Source organism: Sceloporus occidentalis, unplaced genomic scaffold (genome assembly GCF_023333645.1).
Source record: "Sceloporus occidentalis isolate IW3139 unplaced genomic scaffold, rSceOcc1.0.p SCAF_3, whole genome shotgun sequence".
In the NCBI taxonomy this organism is placed as follows: Eukaryota; Metazoa; Chordata; class Lepidosauria; order Squamata; family Phrynosomatidae; genus Sceloporus; species Sceloporus occidentalis.
This window is the reverse complement of record NW_028316983.1, coordinates 138,165,790-138,184,641: the sequence shown is the minus strand read 5'-3', so window position 1 is coordinate 138,184,641 and position 18,852 is coordinate 138,165,790. Positions and strand designations below refer to the sequence as shown.

Sequence of the window (18,852 nt, the reverse complement as noted above, 5' to 3'; positions counted from 1 at the left end):
GGAGGAATTCCAAAATGTCCTCCATTTTGAGCTGGACTGAGAAGCATGAATTCACACTTATGAGTGTTTGTCACTTTTCTTTCATCATGGCTTCCACTTATCTTTAATGGCCTACATTTTGCAGTGCCTTGTTCTGTTTTGCACTTAGGAGATCTGGTCACCTTGCACTCAAACCACCGGGTGCCGTTGAGCAAGTCGCACTCTCTCAGTGTCAGAGGACGGCCATGGCAAACGCCATCTGAAAAAACTTGCCAAGAAAAACCCTGTGGCAAGTTCCCCTTGGGGTTGTCGTCATCCCATTTTATTTGAGCTATTGTCATTCAACAAACCATCTCAAATACAGTTAGAAGGAAAAGATACCTTAAAATATGTTATAAACTTTATTCATAAAATTAAATAGGAATATGATGATATAGATCAGGGGATATCCAAATCTAGGATGTTATTTATACAAGGTTAAGTTTGCATACTTAGCGGTCAGAGTATCCTTCACATCTAGAGTATTTTTTCCTGCAGTTAACAGACTTAGCTGCAGGAACAGCAACTCTGTGGGTAATGTGCTGATTTGTTCCTTATAATAAGAAGCTCAGTTTCTCATTCTATTGCCAGTGCTTTGTTTTCCCTGGGAACAGCACTAGAAACTCTTTTCTAAGGTAAGAGTAAATCTGCTAATCAAAGCTATAATATGAGTTAAATCTTTCAACGTTGTAACTCTTTACGTATGCTGTCCACCTTGAACTGAGCTCACAACTTTTAATATTCCAATAAAAATAATTTCTGAGTAGAGCTTTGAATATAAAATTTAAAACTACATTATCCATCTTTATTGTTTTTTCCTAATAAAATATTTCAGAAACGGCATGTAGAATTAAGATGTCCTCCTTTATTGGTCTGGTATATAGTCACCTTAAGACTCTATTTGATTTAAGGCTTGTAAAATATTCTAGAAAACCCCACATCACAATGCATAAAGGTGCAAATAGAACGTATAAATCACCCAGGTTTGACACAATTTACGACATTAGTTGATGCTGAGCAAATCAAGTGATACGTAGATACACATGAATGTGCCAGCCGGTGTTGATTCATACTATAGTTATGTAAGACTGTTAACAAAAAAAACCCCAAAAAAGTCTAAATATAGGCATTGGTTTTACATGTAGGATGCAACCAAGGGTGAAATTTCATTTTAGTCCAACTAGAACAGACCTACAGAAATCAATAGAAATATTTAAGTCATGACTAACAAGTCCTATTCATTGTATGGATCTATTCTGCTTAATACTACAGTTGGATTCATCCCCAAATCTCTATAAAGAAATTTTTTTTATAAAGTCCTTGAGATCGTTCTAAGTCTGCATTTTCCTAAAATATAATCTTCCCATTCAAACATTTCACTAGATGCCTATGCACCATTATCTCCTTAAATATTTATCAAAATTAAAAATTTATTCTGAAATCTGATACTGAGACAACAATATTCTGCACAGAAATCCAACTACAAAATGCTCTATTTTTAGCAATCCAGCTCTTCACTGTTTTTCTTGCTGTTATGGCAACATGAGGCCTACATTTTACAAGATTTCATATCATTTCTTTCAAGATTAATATCACGCAATTACAAATGGGAACTAACAATATTTTCTCAGTGCCTGTCAAAATACACTGCTTATTGCTTCAAAAAAACGTGCAAAAAATTCCAAGCTGAAGCCTTAAGGAAAATCATTGGCTCATTATCCAACTATCTGGCAATCAGGGGCTGTTACAATTAAGGGATGGAAGCGATGATACCTTTCTTTCCCCCCACATCTTCTGCATGGAATTATGCAAATATATATTGTTTTGTCTGGAGGACTGTGACCAAGAGAATATTCAGGATGCATCCTCAGAGGAAGAAGATGGGTTTGTACAAGTACAAATCTAAGCTTATGCTTAGAAAGGCATTTGTTGTTGTAAAATATATTGTGCTATGGACAGTCTGTGTGCTCCCTAGCCTCTCACCCACACACTGTGTACTTTGCATGAATGAAGCTCATTAGGTATATGCCAACAGTTCTTTGTTGTTCTGTTCAAATTTACAGAACAGAGACAAACCAGAGGGCAAGGATACCATCTCAAAAAGGGAATGAATTTTATGTTTTGACCAACAAGCAGCTCTAAATCATGCTATGCTTATTACACATCAGAAAGCTCAGGCTATAGTATGAGCTCACAAGTCGCCCAGAAGCCAGCACAAAGGGGCCATTTGTTTCAGCCCTTAGGCCCAAGGGAAATAGGCTCCAATCATCAGGTGGGGACTAGCACTGGTGTTATTATGCCTGCTCCTGGAACAGCTGGGAATTGTCCTTCATGTTGCCTCCCAAGCAATACAGGTTTGGAAACAGAAATAATCATTTCTCCTTGGGATGTACAGAAGTGTTTTTTTTTTCTTTTCTGTCAGTTTTCAAATTCTTTTTTATCCTATCTTCTCCCATTCTCCTCTTTGTATTTTTACTGAGTTTTTAACTACAAAGGTGTATACATGCAATTTAAAATATCTATATGCTTTCATTGAGCTTGTTTGTTCTAGCAGGGGAGTGCAGCTATTGCATACCCTTGACCGAAGAATGGTACACTCCTACCTGGGATGGCCATCTTCCACCAAGCGTGCAGCTTTGGGAGGGATGCACATGGAGTGGTGAGGGAGGAAGGGGACACCTGCCTAGCCAGCCAGATCAGCCAAATCAACCCTGGCAATCAATGGGGTGACAGAAGTCACAGCCAGATCACCCTCACATCCAAAATATCTATATGCTTTCCTGATCATTACTTATAATGAAGTGTGGCATTCATTGAAGAGTAGCATTAACCACCATTATCTAATCATCTCACTGGACATACTGTTCTAAACAAGGATACCTTACTCTTAATTCTTTTACATTACCATCACCATCAAATTTGTACAAATTAGAGGAATGGGACTATAATATGCAATCTGCAATTGTCTCACTCTGAAGAGCTTCCCCACCTCTAATAGACTGGGGAATTTCATGAATTAAAATATGGATTAAAGAAGGCTCCAAAATGGTTTCAAGTTCAGCACTCTGGGCAACATATACCTAATGTTTCTTTTTAAACCATACACACACAAAATTAAGATTTAGATAAGGCAGGGTGATGTCCACATCTGGCTGAAACCCTATTTGGCGTACTATACAGGCAAACTATCTGTTCAATCGAATTGAGAACAACCAGGCTTATTAAACTTACATCTCTGCTACCTGTTCCTCTGACCTTCTCTCAGTAATGAGTTATCTGCTGAATGTAAAGACTGTCCCCTCAAAGCATCATTAGCCAGCCAGCAAAAGGCTGCTTTCTACAAGAAGTCACTCCGCTTCAGCTTATTAGAGCCACCTTACACAATCCACAAGGGTAACTATGGGTTTCAAATCCTCCTCTGTTTTTTAAAATGTATCCAGCTGCTTTGTTCTCCTATGGCAGAGGAGCTTTCCAGATATGAGAATGCAATTTCTGTCAGCCCCAGTCAGCACAGGCAATACTGAGAAATCTTGGAAGCTGTAGTCCAGCAATACATGGAGGTTTCCATCCCTGCTGTAGAGTGTCTTTGCACCAAACCTGTATGTGCTGAACTGCAACTACCATCACCCCAGACAGTTGGCTGGTAAATAAAGCTAAGTGGCTAGAACTTCACAAATCTTCACTAAATGAATTTAGAGCACACTCATGCAAAGACAACATTACCCTGATCTCTTTTACATCTCATCATCCAATTTTATTAGGAAAGCTGCTAAGCCAAGAAGAGAAATATAACTAGGGCCTGTTACAGACTGCCAAAATAAAGCTGCTTTGGGTCTCTTTGGAGGTATGCTGTTTAAATGATGCATGCACCCTAAGAATCTGGAAGCTGCACCAAAGCTGCATTCCAGTGTTTAGGAATGGAGTGTGGCTTTGGCGCAACCTCCGGACTCTTAGGACCCATGCATCATTTAAATAGCATACCTCCAAAGAGATCCGAAGCAGCTTTATTTTGGCAGTCTGTAACAGGCCAATGTCTCCAGCTGTAGCATTTCTGCTCTCTACCTTACAATGGCTCATGAATTCTTGTTAAGGATAGCAAATAATAAAGCCAAATAATGTGTAAATTTACAGCGCTTTATAAATAAAGGTTAATAATAATAATGACTGCTCACTCCATGCTCAGCATGAAAGCAGCTATTGTGCCATGTATGATTTGGAGGGGGGCACTACATGCAATATAGCTCAACCCATCGCCCCCCAGATTCATTGGGTTATAGGCCCCATCCTCCTTGAGCATACTATCCGGGTCTAATGGGGACTGTACTGTAGTTCAAAAACCTCTAAAGGGGGGTGAGTTGGAGGAGCTGAACTAGATAATGTACTGCCTCAGTTACAATTCTGAAAAGTAATATATTGCAGACTACGATTCTACCATGCCCTCTAACTAAAAATATCTCTCAATGATTTTCCACTGCTAAGATCAAGTCGGGGACAAATTCTGTGAAACACTAAAAAGAGCTTACTGCTTTGAGAAAGCATTGTGATACCCACCTTCCTTCCTTCCTTTCCTGCAGCTGCTGCTACTAAATACTAATACAGCTCCTCCACCTAATACAGTTACTCCAACAAACTGCTTTGTTATCTTTAGATGGTTCTAATCTGAAAATTAGGCAATAGTCACCATTTAGAATTTTAATTATCTCAGTGTCAATCCCATGTTTACTCTTCTATAAGATATTTCTTGAGTGGATGGATGGCACTCAATTTTTTTTTATTAATAAATGCAAGATTTAGAGTCACTGGAACAATCATGCCTTCACTGTAAAATCTGGAGTATTGTTAAAAAATTTTCACTAGAGTATTGTTGGATTTTTAAAAAAATATTTATTTATTATTTATTTATTTAGCAGTCTTATTAAGCATGTAGAATACCAGTACATGGCTAAATGATGGAGTGTCTGTTCCAGTTAAAAGCTACTTTTAGGAGCCTATTTGGTATAAGCTGTCAACATGAATCCTATGCATTGCTATGTTCTAATATTAACAGAATGCCTCAGAGATTTCCAATTTTAGGGTATTCCAGTGCTCCTCAAAGTAGTGGTCCAGAGACTGGGACTGGTCCATGAGCCACTTACTACAGGAAATTGCCAAGACACAAAGACTTGTAATGACCGCAAAGATGGCACCAATCCCTGGCACATGGAAAATAAAATCCTTTCTGGTCCATCACATCAGTTAGCTTAAGAAGCACTGGTGTATACCATATGCTACAGTCATCATGGCTCAGTTGCACAATCTGTGACTTACCAAGCTGAATACAGTTCACCATACAGAAACTTGATAACACTAATGTTTTTGATGCTTGAATGGAAATGCAAAAAGGAAAGAAAACTCTAGCACCCAGTCTATGGCCCACAGTCTGTATTCAGATTAGTTAGTCAGAAGTCATGCAGGACTGTGGACATGTCCTTTTGCAATGGAGTTGGAGTAAATAATGCAACAATTTTACATCTTTATGAATATTTCCAGGCTCCTGTGCTCCGATTCACTAGAGCCAAGCTGCTCAAAATTATGGCATCCATGCCATCTTCAGCCTGCCAAGGATGACAGGCTGTGAAAAATTGGCATGCTTTCCAGAGTGTGTTGCCTGAGCTGAAACGCTTTTAAAGGTACTGAAACAAGAGGAGGGGAACAGTGAGAAAAACAGGCTTCCTGGGAACTATTCCAGCATGTGGCCCTTGCAGAACCTTCCCATGGACCTTGCAAAAATCTATCTCCTACTGCCTACTGAGAGACTATCAATCCTATGCATGTATAAACACTTATTTTATCCAAGTAAGCAATTCCTCCATGAAACTAAAAACTGCCACTGAAATACTCTGTCATTTCTAAGGATGCTGGTTTCACACTACCTGCCATTCAGCTGCCTTCTGGGCTTTTTCCCCATTTTTAGGAGGCACAATATTCAGGACTAATACAAACTGGGAACATATGTAATGCTGGGAAGTGTAGTTTGCTGTGGCACTACAACTCTTGAACAGAGAAGGCTAAATGTCTCACAAAACTACAAACCCCAGAATTCCTTGAGCAATGTCAGTTCAAGTAGTGTCAACCTGGATTATTTCTGCAGTACTAATGTAACCCAAGAAGACTCTCTCTTGTGTCCTCACCAAGTGAGCCTGAGATTGTGGTGGGGCTGAGAGAAAGCCTGATGAAGAGATCTGGAGATCTCAGATTTTTGCACATTTTTGTGAGCTCCTGAAAGACCTAATAATGGTATTGCTCATACAGATTTTTGGAATTTTTCTCTTGGTTTTTAGAAGGAATAAACCGCTTCATGTTCACCAAATACATTTGTGTAATGGCTATTTGTAATTTGTGAGCCAGAAAATTTCTGATTCAAGTCTGCATTAAACTGCCAGTTCTTGCCTAGCTTAAAATGGAGTGGAAATCATGCAGCTCTCCAGATGTTGCTGGACTACAACTCTTATAAACCCAGCCAGCACAGTCAGTGGAGAACAATTCTAAGAGTTGCAATCTAACAACATCTGGAGAATTGCATGATTCCCACCCCTGGCATAGGAAACCACACTCTCTTTTAGAGGCAAACTGATAGGACCTACTAATTAGCATACTGTCACCTGCCCCAAGCCCTTGGAAGGGACTAAGCTGGAAGTCAAATAAAAACATTGGACAGTATGCTACATCAGCTACTTTGTTAAGTATACTAGGTAAACCAGGTTCCAAAACACACTGCAGAAATAATCCAGTTAGAGACCACTTTAACTGCCCAGGCTCAATGCTAGGGAATTCTGGGAACTGTAGTTTTGTGAGACATTTAGCCTTTCCTGTCAGAGGGCTCTGGTGTAGGGCTGCCATAATTGTCCACTTTTACCAGGGACAAAATGTAGGACAAACTCAAGACCAAACTGTAGGGCAACTGCAGGACAAAACTCAGCTCAAAATGTAGGACATTTAAGGTCCACCATTTTTCTTCAATGTCCTACATTTTGGGCTGAGTTTTGTCCTGCAGTTGTCCTACAGTTTGGTCTTGAATTTGTTCCACATTTTGTCCCTGGTAAAAGTGGACAATTATGGCAACCCTACTCTGGTGCCACAATAAACTACAATTCCCAAGATTCCCTAGCACTGAGCCAGGGCAGTTAAAGCAGTTTCAAACTGGATTATTTCTGCAGTGTGTTTTGGAACTAAGTTGCTGTTGTGTCAAGCTGTTTCTGATTTATGGTGACCCTAAGGCAAACTTTTCATAGAGTTTTCTTGGCACGCTTTAATAATAGTAATAATAATAATAATAATAATAATAATAATAAAATATTTATTTATATTCCGCCTCTCCCTTCCGGGATCTAGCTTTGTACAGAGATTTGCTATTGGCTTCCTTTGAGACTGAGAGCATATGGCATGCCCAAGGTCACCCAATGGGTTTCATGGCCAAGTGGGGATTCAAACCCTGTCCTCCAAAATGTAGTCCCACACTCAAACCACTACACCACTACGTCTCATGGTCCAATTACTCCTGCAGCCCAAGCCTGACAGAAATGTCATTCACCAGTGCTCCTACTGCTGGCACAAAGGACCTCCTCTTGCCCATGCAGCTGATGCTTGGTAAAGAAGGCTGGGAGTGGGAGTTAAGATCATGGCAATAATGTCACAACTGACACTGTTGCCACAATCATAACCCTCAACACTACCATCTACTTCACTGGACATCACTTCTAGGGGGAGGTCCATTCTGCCAGTAGTTATTTAACTAGGGCTGCACCTTCACTGCAGAAATAATCCAGTTTTACACCACTTTAACTGCCATGGCTCAATGCCATGGAATTCTGAGAACTGTAGTTTTGGCAGACTTTTAGCCTTCTCTGTCAGAGAGCACTAGTGCCACAACAAACAACAACTCCCAGAATTCCATGGCACTGAGCCATGGCAGTTAAAATGGTGTCAAACTGGATTACTTCTGCAGTGTGGAGGCAATCTAGGCAGCTGATGTAGAATGCTAGCCTTCACACATACATTAGATGCTAAGCATTGTTTTTATCTCCATGGTGTTGTGGCTAGAGACTCAAGTTCAAGTCAATAAATTTATTGCATGTACCAAGACAATTGTTAGGATAAACTGGAAGAAACCTCAACATGCCTTACCACATATACAGTAGTACCTGAACAACCTAAATGAAGAGAGACATTTAAATGTAGTTTTGAAACAAGAGGTTTATCCATCTGCCCCCTAGCTTAGCCCAGAACACCGCCATTTTTGTTAAGGAAACAACTACACGATTTATGGGATATCGCAGAAAAATTAAAACATGAAAATAACATATTCTTTTCCTTTGTTTCTAAATCCACAGACCAAGTAACTTACAACTTTTGGGTTTCAGGCCATAGTGTGTTCTGCAAGAGATGATCTTCTGTTGGTGGTTCTGGAAGAAATAATTTCGTTTAGAACTGAATATTATTGCTTTTTTGAGCCAGCATTATATACTAGTTTGAGTGTTGTACTAGGACTCTAGAGACCAGGGTTTGAATCCCGACTCAGCCATGAAAATCCATTGGGTTACCTTGAGCAAATCACACTCTCTTAACCTCAGAGGAAGGCAATGGCAAACCCTGTCTGAACATATCTTGCAACTACAACAACAACAACAACAAAACAAAAACATACCAGATTTGCCTAGGAACTGATTTGACAGCATACAACAACAACGTTTTGTTTTTTGTTTTTTTACAGCAGGTCCTGTCTCCCCTCCTTTTATCTGCCTTTTCAAGTATTAGCTCCTTAAACCTCATTCTTGAAGTTAATACGCAGCATGTTAATGTGTTGCATACCTGCCAGACTACATGGCTGAAAGTAATTCTCACGATACTGACTGGAAGCATTACTAAGTTTGTTCTCATCTTCAGTTTCTTGAGCCTCTGCATCTCCAGCTGTAAAAGAGAATACTATTTTTAATGTCAGCAACTAAACAACAACCAAAAGATAGAATAACTAAGAAACACTAAGTAGAATGGAACCACTATAGCCTCAAGGTATTAAAAAAAATCTAAATGAAAATTGGCCCATAATCTAATTAGTTTAGGATAGCAAGATGAAGGGGCGGTACAGACCACCATAAAGAAGTGTACTCGCGCCAATACTAGGGTTAGGGAGCGCGCACCAACTGCACGCTCCCTGACCCTAGTAAGTGTGGATGGTGCCATCCACACAGGACATGTGATGACGACGTCACACACACGCCTTGTCCAAACGGAGCGGCACGATTTACTAGTAACAGTGCAGAAAAATCTTACTAAGGTTTCTATATGGTGTGAAATGGAGGAGGTCAGTGGGAGGGGGTGACACTATGCGTTACCATACTGAGTGACACCAACCCTAGTGATGCTACTGTATGCAGGTGTGTCTGTGCAGAGGATATATATAGGAGACATGTTTTCCCCTTCACAAATATTTATAGACATCCCACTTGGAATCATGAATGTTTTGCTAATTTTATTTAATAATCTTATGTGGTGTCTTGGAGTTCTTATGGCACAGTTATTTTTATTGCCCTTTGAAGTGCCAGTAACATTTAATTCTCAGAATTAGACTTCTGTCGTTTTTACACTGTTCCTTCCTTATTCAGGATTTAAATCTACTAAAGAAACTCCTGACATTCTGCATGCAATCACAGAGAATATAGCACTCTACCTTTATTTCTTATTGTCCCATTGAAATAAAAATGAAAGGCTAGGGACTTTGTGAATATCAATACTTCTGTTCCAGCCCCTCTTAGATCCCAAGCTGAGCTCTCCAGGTCTATTTCTGTAGCAAATGCAGCTTGCAGTTTCATAACAATTGCACTAAATATATTAATAGAGGAAAGGCAGTTCATTCACACACAAAAAGAAAAGCTTAAAATATACACAACAGAATAATTTTACTAAGCCATCAACTATGGGTGTGAGTCATGAAGTGTGACACTCAGATACTTTAACTGGTTGTGTTCAGAAATGACGTTTTCAGAAAAATTCATGGGTTCAAAATAGGAACATGCAGCATGCAATTTCAGGCATGTCTCCAGTCAGCCTGTCATCATCTGCTTTGTTAAGATCCAAGTCTACGTAGCAAGGCAGGCTACGTACAGAAATAATCACACTGCACAAAATGAATCGTTAAAAGAACTTATGAACAAGTGCTTTTGAAGTTTGATAACTACAATGAACTGTGTGACCAATAGGTCATTGCTACAGTATGGGGTTACAAACAGGTGTACCAACAGAAAGAAGCTTTTATTTATTTATTATTTTTATTATTATTATTATTATTATTATTATTATTATTATATCCCACCTTTTTCCCAATATAGGGACTCAAGGCAGTGGCTACATAATACAACAATTAAATGCTGCAGTCCTGTGCATTTTTCAGCATGGCGGCCTCCAGATATATTGACAGCTGTATTTCCTGAAGGATTCCTGGAAGGGCAGTCCAACACATCTGGAGGCCACCAGGTTGGAGTCGGCTGCTAGACACCCTGACATGGGAATAAATACCACTAAACAAGACTTAACACTGAGTAGACATGCAAGGACTGCATTGCTAGGCTAATTTGTGGGACAGAAATAGCTGTAACCAAGAAATTATATAAAGGCCTAACAAGAAACCTAACCTCTTTCTGAAAAAAAATGAATCTGACTTTTAGCCTATTAACAATTTGTCCATCTAGTCCATTGTTATTTATTACAGGGCTACAGAAAGGCACCAGATCTTGTCTATTCTTAGAAGCTAAGCAGGGTGATCCATGGTTAGTACTTGGATGGGAGACCACCAAGGAAAAAGACCAGGTGCTGCAGGCTACATTTCAGAGGAAGAGACTGGGAAAACCATCCCTGAATATACGTTGCCTAAGAAAACCTTATTAAATTCATGAGTTTGCTATAAATCGACAGGTGACTTGAAGGTACATACAAACAGGAAATGTGTGGCCTTCCAGAATTTGTTGGACTTTAGCAACAATTTTTTCCTGACCACAAGCTATGCTGGCTAAGGCTGATGAGATTTATAGACCAACAACACTGAAAGGGCAACATGAGCCCAAAACATGGTCTTATTTGAACAGCAGTGAGTATGAGAACACAACCATCAAACCAACTATAATTATGCGTACAAAACACATACAGTGGGCCTACTGTATTAGCAGGCTTCTGATCCACAATGTTAACTGCCCACAAATCACCATGCTTCATTTTCGATGGAAGCTACATGAACGGACACATACTGAAGCATGCACAGTCACACTGCTGCCTTTGAATAATATGGAGTGTAATTCTCTAAATTTCTTCACATCTGCGGGGAGGGGAGCCAAACCCCTATCAATACAGAGGGTTCACTGTATACATAAAAAAGAAAGATAATGGCTTTATTTCGATACAACAAGAAAGCACTTTATTAATGAGCACAGATAAGCCTTAGGAAATTTCCACTTCATTTTTTAAAAATAATCCTAGTTTAAATTTATAATTGTACCCTAAACTATAGTTAATATTAAGTATGGTTTGTTGAAATAAACCATCTCACAGTATCTACAGTGGGCCCTTCTTATAAAATGGCAAAATCAAGGTTTGCTTTTGGAATGTATACTTTTTTTTAATATTTTCAAGCCGTGGATGCTTGAGTCCATGGATAAAAAGTCTGTGGATAAGGAGGGCCGACTGTAATTTGAAGTTTGCTTGTTTCAAGCAAACAATGATTAAAATCAACTAAAGTCTGTTAGTCCCAGACAAAGCAAGCCATGATTAATCAAAAATGGAAGCACATTACCTTGAAAGACAGCCTTATTGGACAAACCCAAGGCTGGTACAGTAGCCCCTTCTGGAAGATCAATCATTTGCTAAGAAGAAAAATGTTACACATAAGTATTTGTAAATCTGTCCCCACTTGTAAACAAAACATTTCTTTTACAAGCTTTGAAAAAATGAGTAACCTTCATTTAAGGCCTTCATCATGACCTTCCATGAGCTATAAAACTGAAACTTGGTATACATGTTTTCTCTTGATAGTGCAAACAAACACGAGGGCATATTTGTAATGGTAATAACAAATCAAGAAGGCTGAAAGTCATCAGATGCTTCATCTAAGACAGCAATCTCTAGCCACAACCTTATACACCTGAGAACATCAAGAGCTTCAACCTACACAAAGCTCATTTTGCCTATGTTACAAAAGATAGTGATTGCTAAAAAATTCAGCCTCAGTCTCAAAATTCTGTCTCTAAACTACACATTTAAACTTTGTGATCATACAGAATTACCATATTAGCTTTGATCCCCTTGCTTGTAAGGGAGTTCCATATTGCTGAGTTATTTATCTGTCTCTAAAAAACAGAAGAGCAAGTATAGCTCAGTAGCAGATACCATTGGATTGGATATCCCAGGCTCAGATTTTCGCAATAATCTCCATAGTCCAACGTACCTCTGATTAAACGTCTCCCAAGCAACAGTAGGAAATAACCTACCTTGGGGGTGGCTGCTAGTCAGACCAAATGTGGTACTTTCATATGTTCAAAATTCTGCTAATCTTATATAGGTAAAGGTAAAGGTATTCCCCTTTGACAAGGTTGTCAAGTTGTGTCTGACTGTAGGGGATGGTGCTCGTCTCTGTTACTAAGCCAAAGAGCCAGCGTTGTCAAAGACAAGTCTGTGATCATGAAGCCAGCATGACTGCGCAGAACGCTGTTTACCTTCCCACCAAAGTGGTACCTATTTATCTACTTGCATTTGCATGCTTTCAAACTGCTAGGTTGGCAGAAGTTGGGACTAGTGATGGGAGCTCACCCCACCATGTGGCACCTGGGCCTTGATCTGCCAACCTGCCAATCTTGCAATCAACAGTCAGCTTCTTAACCACTGAGCCACTGCGTCCCATATAATCTCATATAGAGCTCTAAATTTATAGTGGCGAAAGTAATGGTTGATTTCTCTTCTTTAAACTAAAGTAGATACTTTATTTTAAAGTAAATAAAGTAAATACATACTTACATTGGAATACAGTTTTTCCAGAGATATACCAGAAAGGCTGCTGAAGTTTTCGATGAAATTCCTGGGTGCAGTAAAAACACGAAGAACTTTCTCATCTGCTCCGGACACAAACTGAAATCGCCCAATCATTGCTAGACACTGCATGTCGTATCCATGGATTTGGGGCCTTGCCATTTCATGCCATGACACCTAGTAAAGTGACCATTTATATTGATATATAATGTTCCTATCTTACAGTCTATTACAGAAAAAATGCATGCTTTTAACCCATCAAAACCCTGGTGGCGCAGTGGTTAAATGCCTGTACTGCAGCCATTCACTCAAAACCACAAAGTTGCGAGTTCAAGACCAGCAAAAGGGCCCAAGCTCGACTCAGGCTTGCATCCTTCCGAGGTTGCTAAAATGAGTACCCAGACTGTTGGGGGCAAATTAGCTTACTTGCTAATTAGCTTACTTGCTGTTCGCCGCTATGATCTTTGGAATAGCGGTATATAAATAAAACAAATTATTATTATTATTATTATTATTATCAAACTAATGCCAACTACACAAGTATATTTCAACCCATTTTCTGAACACCATCCTTGCTTCCACTTCATCTCAGTACTCCCTGAAAATACCAGGGATCTTCTTTCATTTATTTAAAAACCAAGGCAGGTACCTGGAATACTATCAAGTGTAGATGAAAGGATTTTTCATGAGAAAGGGGTAAAAAATTCAACTTAAAGACCAATATCCTAACCTAGTCTCAGCCCAACTCCATTCATCTCATCATGCTGGTTCAAAAACTCCCTCGAAATATCTTTACTCTTCAACAGAAACAGCACAGAGAAACAAATACTGTGTAAACAATAACAGAATTAAATCTGAAACCAAGTCTTCAAATCACAAACAATTCTTTTTAAATACAGTCATCCCACGACATTTGCAGCTTTGACACTCAAGGTTTCAATTATTCGCGAGGTCAAGGTCACTACGCACGCACTCCTCCTCTTCATCCCTCCTGAGCTTTTCCCATGGGGAAGGAAAAAAACCCAGGAGGGAGAAGCTGGGAAGGGTGCTTGTGCCAATCCCACCCCTTTCCAGGACAGAGAGCTGCCTCTTTCCCCAAGCAGCTCTCTGCCTTGGAAAGGGATTTGGGGAAAATAATCCCCCACCCTTTTCCAGGACAGCGAGCTTCCTGGGGAAAGACAGCTCTCTTGCCTTGGGAAGAGGTTTGGGGAAAGTGAATACACCCTCCTTCCTGCCATTCCAAGGCTTCAGAGAGCTACCCGGAGCTCCCTGAAACTTTTGAAGGGAAGCAGGGAGCCGCGAATGTGCGCTCCCAAGCTCTTCCACTGCCTCAGAGAGCTTGCTAGAGCTGTTTGAGACTTCGGAAGAGAGATGAGGGCAAGCATGCACACACTGCTCTTGCCCCCCCCCCCCCGCTTTATTCACAAATTTTGACTTTCGCGGGGAATCCCCATGAATGTCAAGGGTTGACTGTAGATGTTTCCAGTCCAATAACTAGAATTTGTTTTACACTTCAAGGATATTGTGACAATATCAAAATGCTAATTTCCAGATCAGAACACTGTGCAAAAAAGATGTGGGGAATTTGAGGCCAGTCATTGTAAACATTCCACATATTATTGGGAGAATGTATCTTTTTATGCAAAATTCAGCAAGTTTGCTTTTTAAAAAAGAAAGAAAGAAACTCACATCTTCTTTGTTCTCTTTTTTCCATGGAGCAAAGATTCTTGTTGTTTGATCAGAAGCAACAGAAATGATAAATTCCCCCTCTGGATCCCACTTCACAGCTTGTACGCCATCAAAATGTCCTGAAATCACCATTTCTGGAGTCCATTCTCTCTGTTAAATGAAGAGTGCTATTGTTATAGGTTGTGGATGAGTCAAAAGGTATCTGTTAGATAAAGCTGGGAAACATCAGAAGCGACATGATCACCATGCACTACATATCACCCTTCCCCTCTTGCCTACACCATCTACCCACGAGAGAGAGCTTGGAATGGGCTTACAACTTGGAGTAGAACAGATATTTTAAAAGCTCAGCCCTGAACTCTACAGTGAAAAGGTTGTCAGGGAGCAAGACTGGGAAAAATCTTTCTGATAACTGATAATGCAGTTATTACAGCAGTAAACCATTGGGTCAGAGAGCCTCATGCTCTAACTTAGAATAAAGGCAATTTCACATATTACAGGTTGAGTCTTCTTTATCCGAAATGCTGGGGACGAAAAGTGTTTGGGATTTTGGGGTTTTTTTCCCCTCCAGATTTTGGAATATTTGCATATGCACAATGAGACAGCTTGGCAATGGGATTCAAGTCTAAACATGAAATTCATGTATGTTTTATACACACTTTACACACATAGACTGAAGGTAATTTTATACTTAACATTTTTAATAATTTTGTACATAAAGCAAAGTTTCTGTACACTGAACCACCAGAAAGCAAACGTGTTCCTATCTCAACCACCCATGAAATTGGATTTTGGAGTATTTCAGATTTCAGAATTCCGGATAAAGAGAATCAACCTGTAATATGTGTACTAGCCAAACTATTCAAGAAACAAACCCCAGTCACTTGAATTTCTTTCATCTTGTTGACAGCTAGCTAGGATACAAACTAAAGGGGGTGTTCAGAAAAGATCTATAATTCTCTTTGCTGAATGACCAAAAAGACATCACTTCCCATATTGAGATATTTAGTGTGCATTATCTTGTTTAGAAGTAGAAATAAATTGCCTTGCCTTATTTTCTGTTTTCTGTTTCCAAAGATGCAGGGCGCCATGGAATGCATGAGCAAGAATCATTGAGCCATCTGGGCTGAAGTGACAGTCAAAAAATCCAAGTGTATTTCCACCCACTTCTCCCACTCGGACCTTTTTGAAAAATTAAATACAAAATATATGAGCCAATCCCCACCTTCCTTTGCACTGATTCAACTCTAAGCAGAACAACCAATTCTCATTTATGGATTACATTCAAAATGAAGACAAAAGAAAGTCCTTTCCAGAAGAATTCGGATGTCTTAATTTAAAAACCTTAAAACAATTTATTCAGTCTCTTCTGAGGACACATACTAACAGATTTAGGAACACATGAAAAGGAACCAGAAACTATTAAAATACACATATGCTTTTTCAAGGTGTGGGAGGAAACCAGTTTCAGCATATTTACCAATGTAATACTTAAAATTATTCCATGGGATAATATGGGATTACTTGCCCAACTAATAGGCAGCTAGTAATACAAATAGAACAGGGAGTATTTCTCCAAACAATACCTAATCAACTTAATGGAATTCCCCATCACAAAGGCCCAGTGCAGATGGAACACTGCCTGCCTCCAAAACCTGGTTTGCAAATTAGAACCCAGCCAAATTAGAACCAAATCTTCCCCATTCTCTATTCAGTTTTAGCCCCCTTTCTTTTTTTGTTATATGTGCAGTGACACAAGCCATGGATAATCCAAGCCAGTCTCCCTTGTAATCATGGTTGGCAAGCCCATTTTGAACCACAGTTACAATCACTCTGGTTTCTGACCAAGTCACAACCTACATGTTCACATGTAACTGAAAACCACAACAAATGCCAGAAAGAGATCAGTGGAAGTAACTGTCTCTAGAAGATTCAGAAGGCTCAATCCTAACTTGCAAGTGATGCTTGTTAGCAAACCAGTGTTACTTCCAGTCCACAGCAGGGCGCAGCAATAGCCACTAACCTAAGTGGCCTTTTTAAAAGATTATAGGAATGCATGGAATATAGTATATCAGTGTGCATTAGCCAGAGAAAGATTCTGACAAACATCTGAACATATGTACAGAATAAGGTGTGAATACAACTTTACTGCTTTTAAGGATCAGCTGTTTGTCATTCAAAATACTACAGAATGTTTCTATTTATCCTAAAGAAGCAGTCTGTGGTGATTAAATTATTTTCTTCCTGAATTATTTTGGATTTGGACTAAGATTTCAAATTCTCTTCATTAAATGTCTTGAATTGTGGTGGGCAGAAATAGAAATGGGAGAAATTGAAAAAACATGTCTACCTGTTCCAACCACACCCCAGATTCATCATCTGGAGCCCACAAGATCACCGTTTTATCCATTGAAGCAGACAGTAACCTCACTGGCTGTTCCATCCTGCCATCTACAGTACAAAGAAAAAAATTACCCACGTATAAGGTGTTATCATTCATTTTTAATCAAATATTGAGTTTGCAAAGAAAAGCAAATGACTTATAAGATAAATCCACAAAGTGCAATGTAGAACAAATTGTACAGACAAAGAGAGCATAAATAGCTAGTTGCAATTTACAGCATATCAAATAGGCTATGTGGACAAAAAATATTATGAACTGAATACTGGATACTGTAGCATTTGTCTTATCCTGTCTTTAAAGGTGATGTTTACAGATAGATGTTCTCTTGATAATATCTTTCCAACTGCACTAATTCAGCCCCAATCATAAAGGAAGAAAAATAGTGCCAAGGACAGTCATCATTTGGAATGGCCCACTGCATGATTAACTGATCTTCAGACAGGAAATCGTGACCCACTGACTGATTAACTACAGGGTGAGATTATCATGAAGTGGGTTGTACTGGCAGAATCATAGCAATCTTTTGGAAAGAGAGAGAAGATGAAGATGACAAATCCAAATTCACAATGAAATAATTAGAAGTCTTGCATGTTAGGGGGATTCTGGGTGCAGCCACTGAAACTATTGACAGATATTTCTGTTCAAAAGAACATGAGATTATAGCTTTCTGAGACTTGTTGTTGACACAACACTGCCAATTGGCACTCTGTGTGTCACTGCTGAAAATCAGTACCCTCTCCCTTCTGAAATGCAAATTCCAACAGATGGGCCTAACTCACTAAAAATGCTTCCATCAGCGGTGACACCAAACAATAGTAGACCTAACCTGGGTACAGCAATTGACAATATTACTTCTGCATCAATCCTAAGATCAGTGTTGCTTCTCTAGAAGCACTCAACTACATATACTGGAAGAATCTAATGGAACAAAAGTGAACCATGACCTGGAAAAGTCACTTTTCAGAGTAGAGCACCCAGCATTTCCCAGCCGCTCTGACAAGTGGCTATACCAGCTAGGAGATTATGGTAACTGTAGCCTAAAACAGCAACTTTCCCAAGTTCCTAACTGAACCACTGCAGCATATAGAAGAAATGCAGCTAAGTGAAGCATAAAGTATAAAAGGCCAGAAAAAGAACAGAAGGGAAGCATCCTGTGCCAAGTTCGCTATTACTCATTCCAAAATATACAGTAATTGATACTGTCAAATGGCATCATTGTTTTCTATATACCAGACCCCATTCTACATAATTGGCTGCCAAGGGTGTAGGAAAATGTACAAAGTGATAAATGTCACATCACAAATATGCACTATAATCTGACCCAGGGGGCGGGGGGGAGGAGGAAAAAGTCAGCATAGGGTTGTCACTTTCAGTGGCAGGCCCATGTTCTTGGCCATATCTAGTTGTACTCTTAATCGTGTCTTACATAATTTCTTACCTTTAAAAAATGAAGGCTGCCAATGAACAGCATAGACCCAGCTTTCATGTCCTGCTAATACAGAGTCCAGTGTAACAGCATAAGATGTCTCTGAACCTACCATAAAGCAAAGCAAAAAGAGAATTAAAATCTTCAAGCCTATTTTGATACACAGCATTACAATTCACTATGGATACTGTCAGAGAGCTCTATATGAGAACACCACAAGCCAGTCGTTGAACTGAACTGGATGTGAGTATAAACATAACTTTGACCT

At 39.4% G+C, this 18,852-nt stretch overlaps 1 protein-coding gene across 2 annotated transcripts in view; it reads right to left on the bottom strand.

Moving 5' to 3' along the window:
- The window catches only part of ELP2 (elongator acetyltransferase complex subunit 2), a 58,826-nt gene that overhangs the window by 21,490 nt on the left and 18,484 nt on the right, over positions 1 to 18,852 (bottom strand). For both annotated transcript variants that reach the window (XM_089516426.1, XM_089516427.1), the window contains 8 exons: positions 18,597 to 18,692; positions 17,105 to 17,205; positions 15,805 to 15,936; positions 14,755 to 14,904; positions 13,054 to 13,242; positions 11,837 to 11,906; positions 8,866 to 8,964; positions 8,402 to 8,459 (listed from right to left, as the gene is read on the bottom strand). In XM_089516426.1, the coding sequence (XP_089372552.1) occupies positions 8,402 to 8,459; positions 8,866 to 8,964; positions 11,837 to 11,906; positions 13,054 to 13,242; positions 14,755 to 14,904; positions 15,805 to 15,936; positions 17,105 to 17,205; positions 18,597 to 18,692 (895 nt within the window). The remainder of the gene's footprint in view (positions 1 to 8,401; positions 8,460 to 8,865; positions 8,965 to 11,836; positions 11,907 to 13,053; positions 13,243 to 14,754; positions 14,905 to 15,804; positions 15,937 to 17,104; positions 17,206 to 18,596; positions 18,693 to 18,852) is intronic.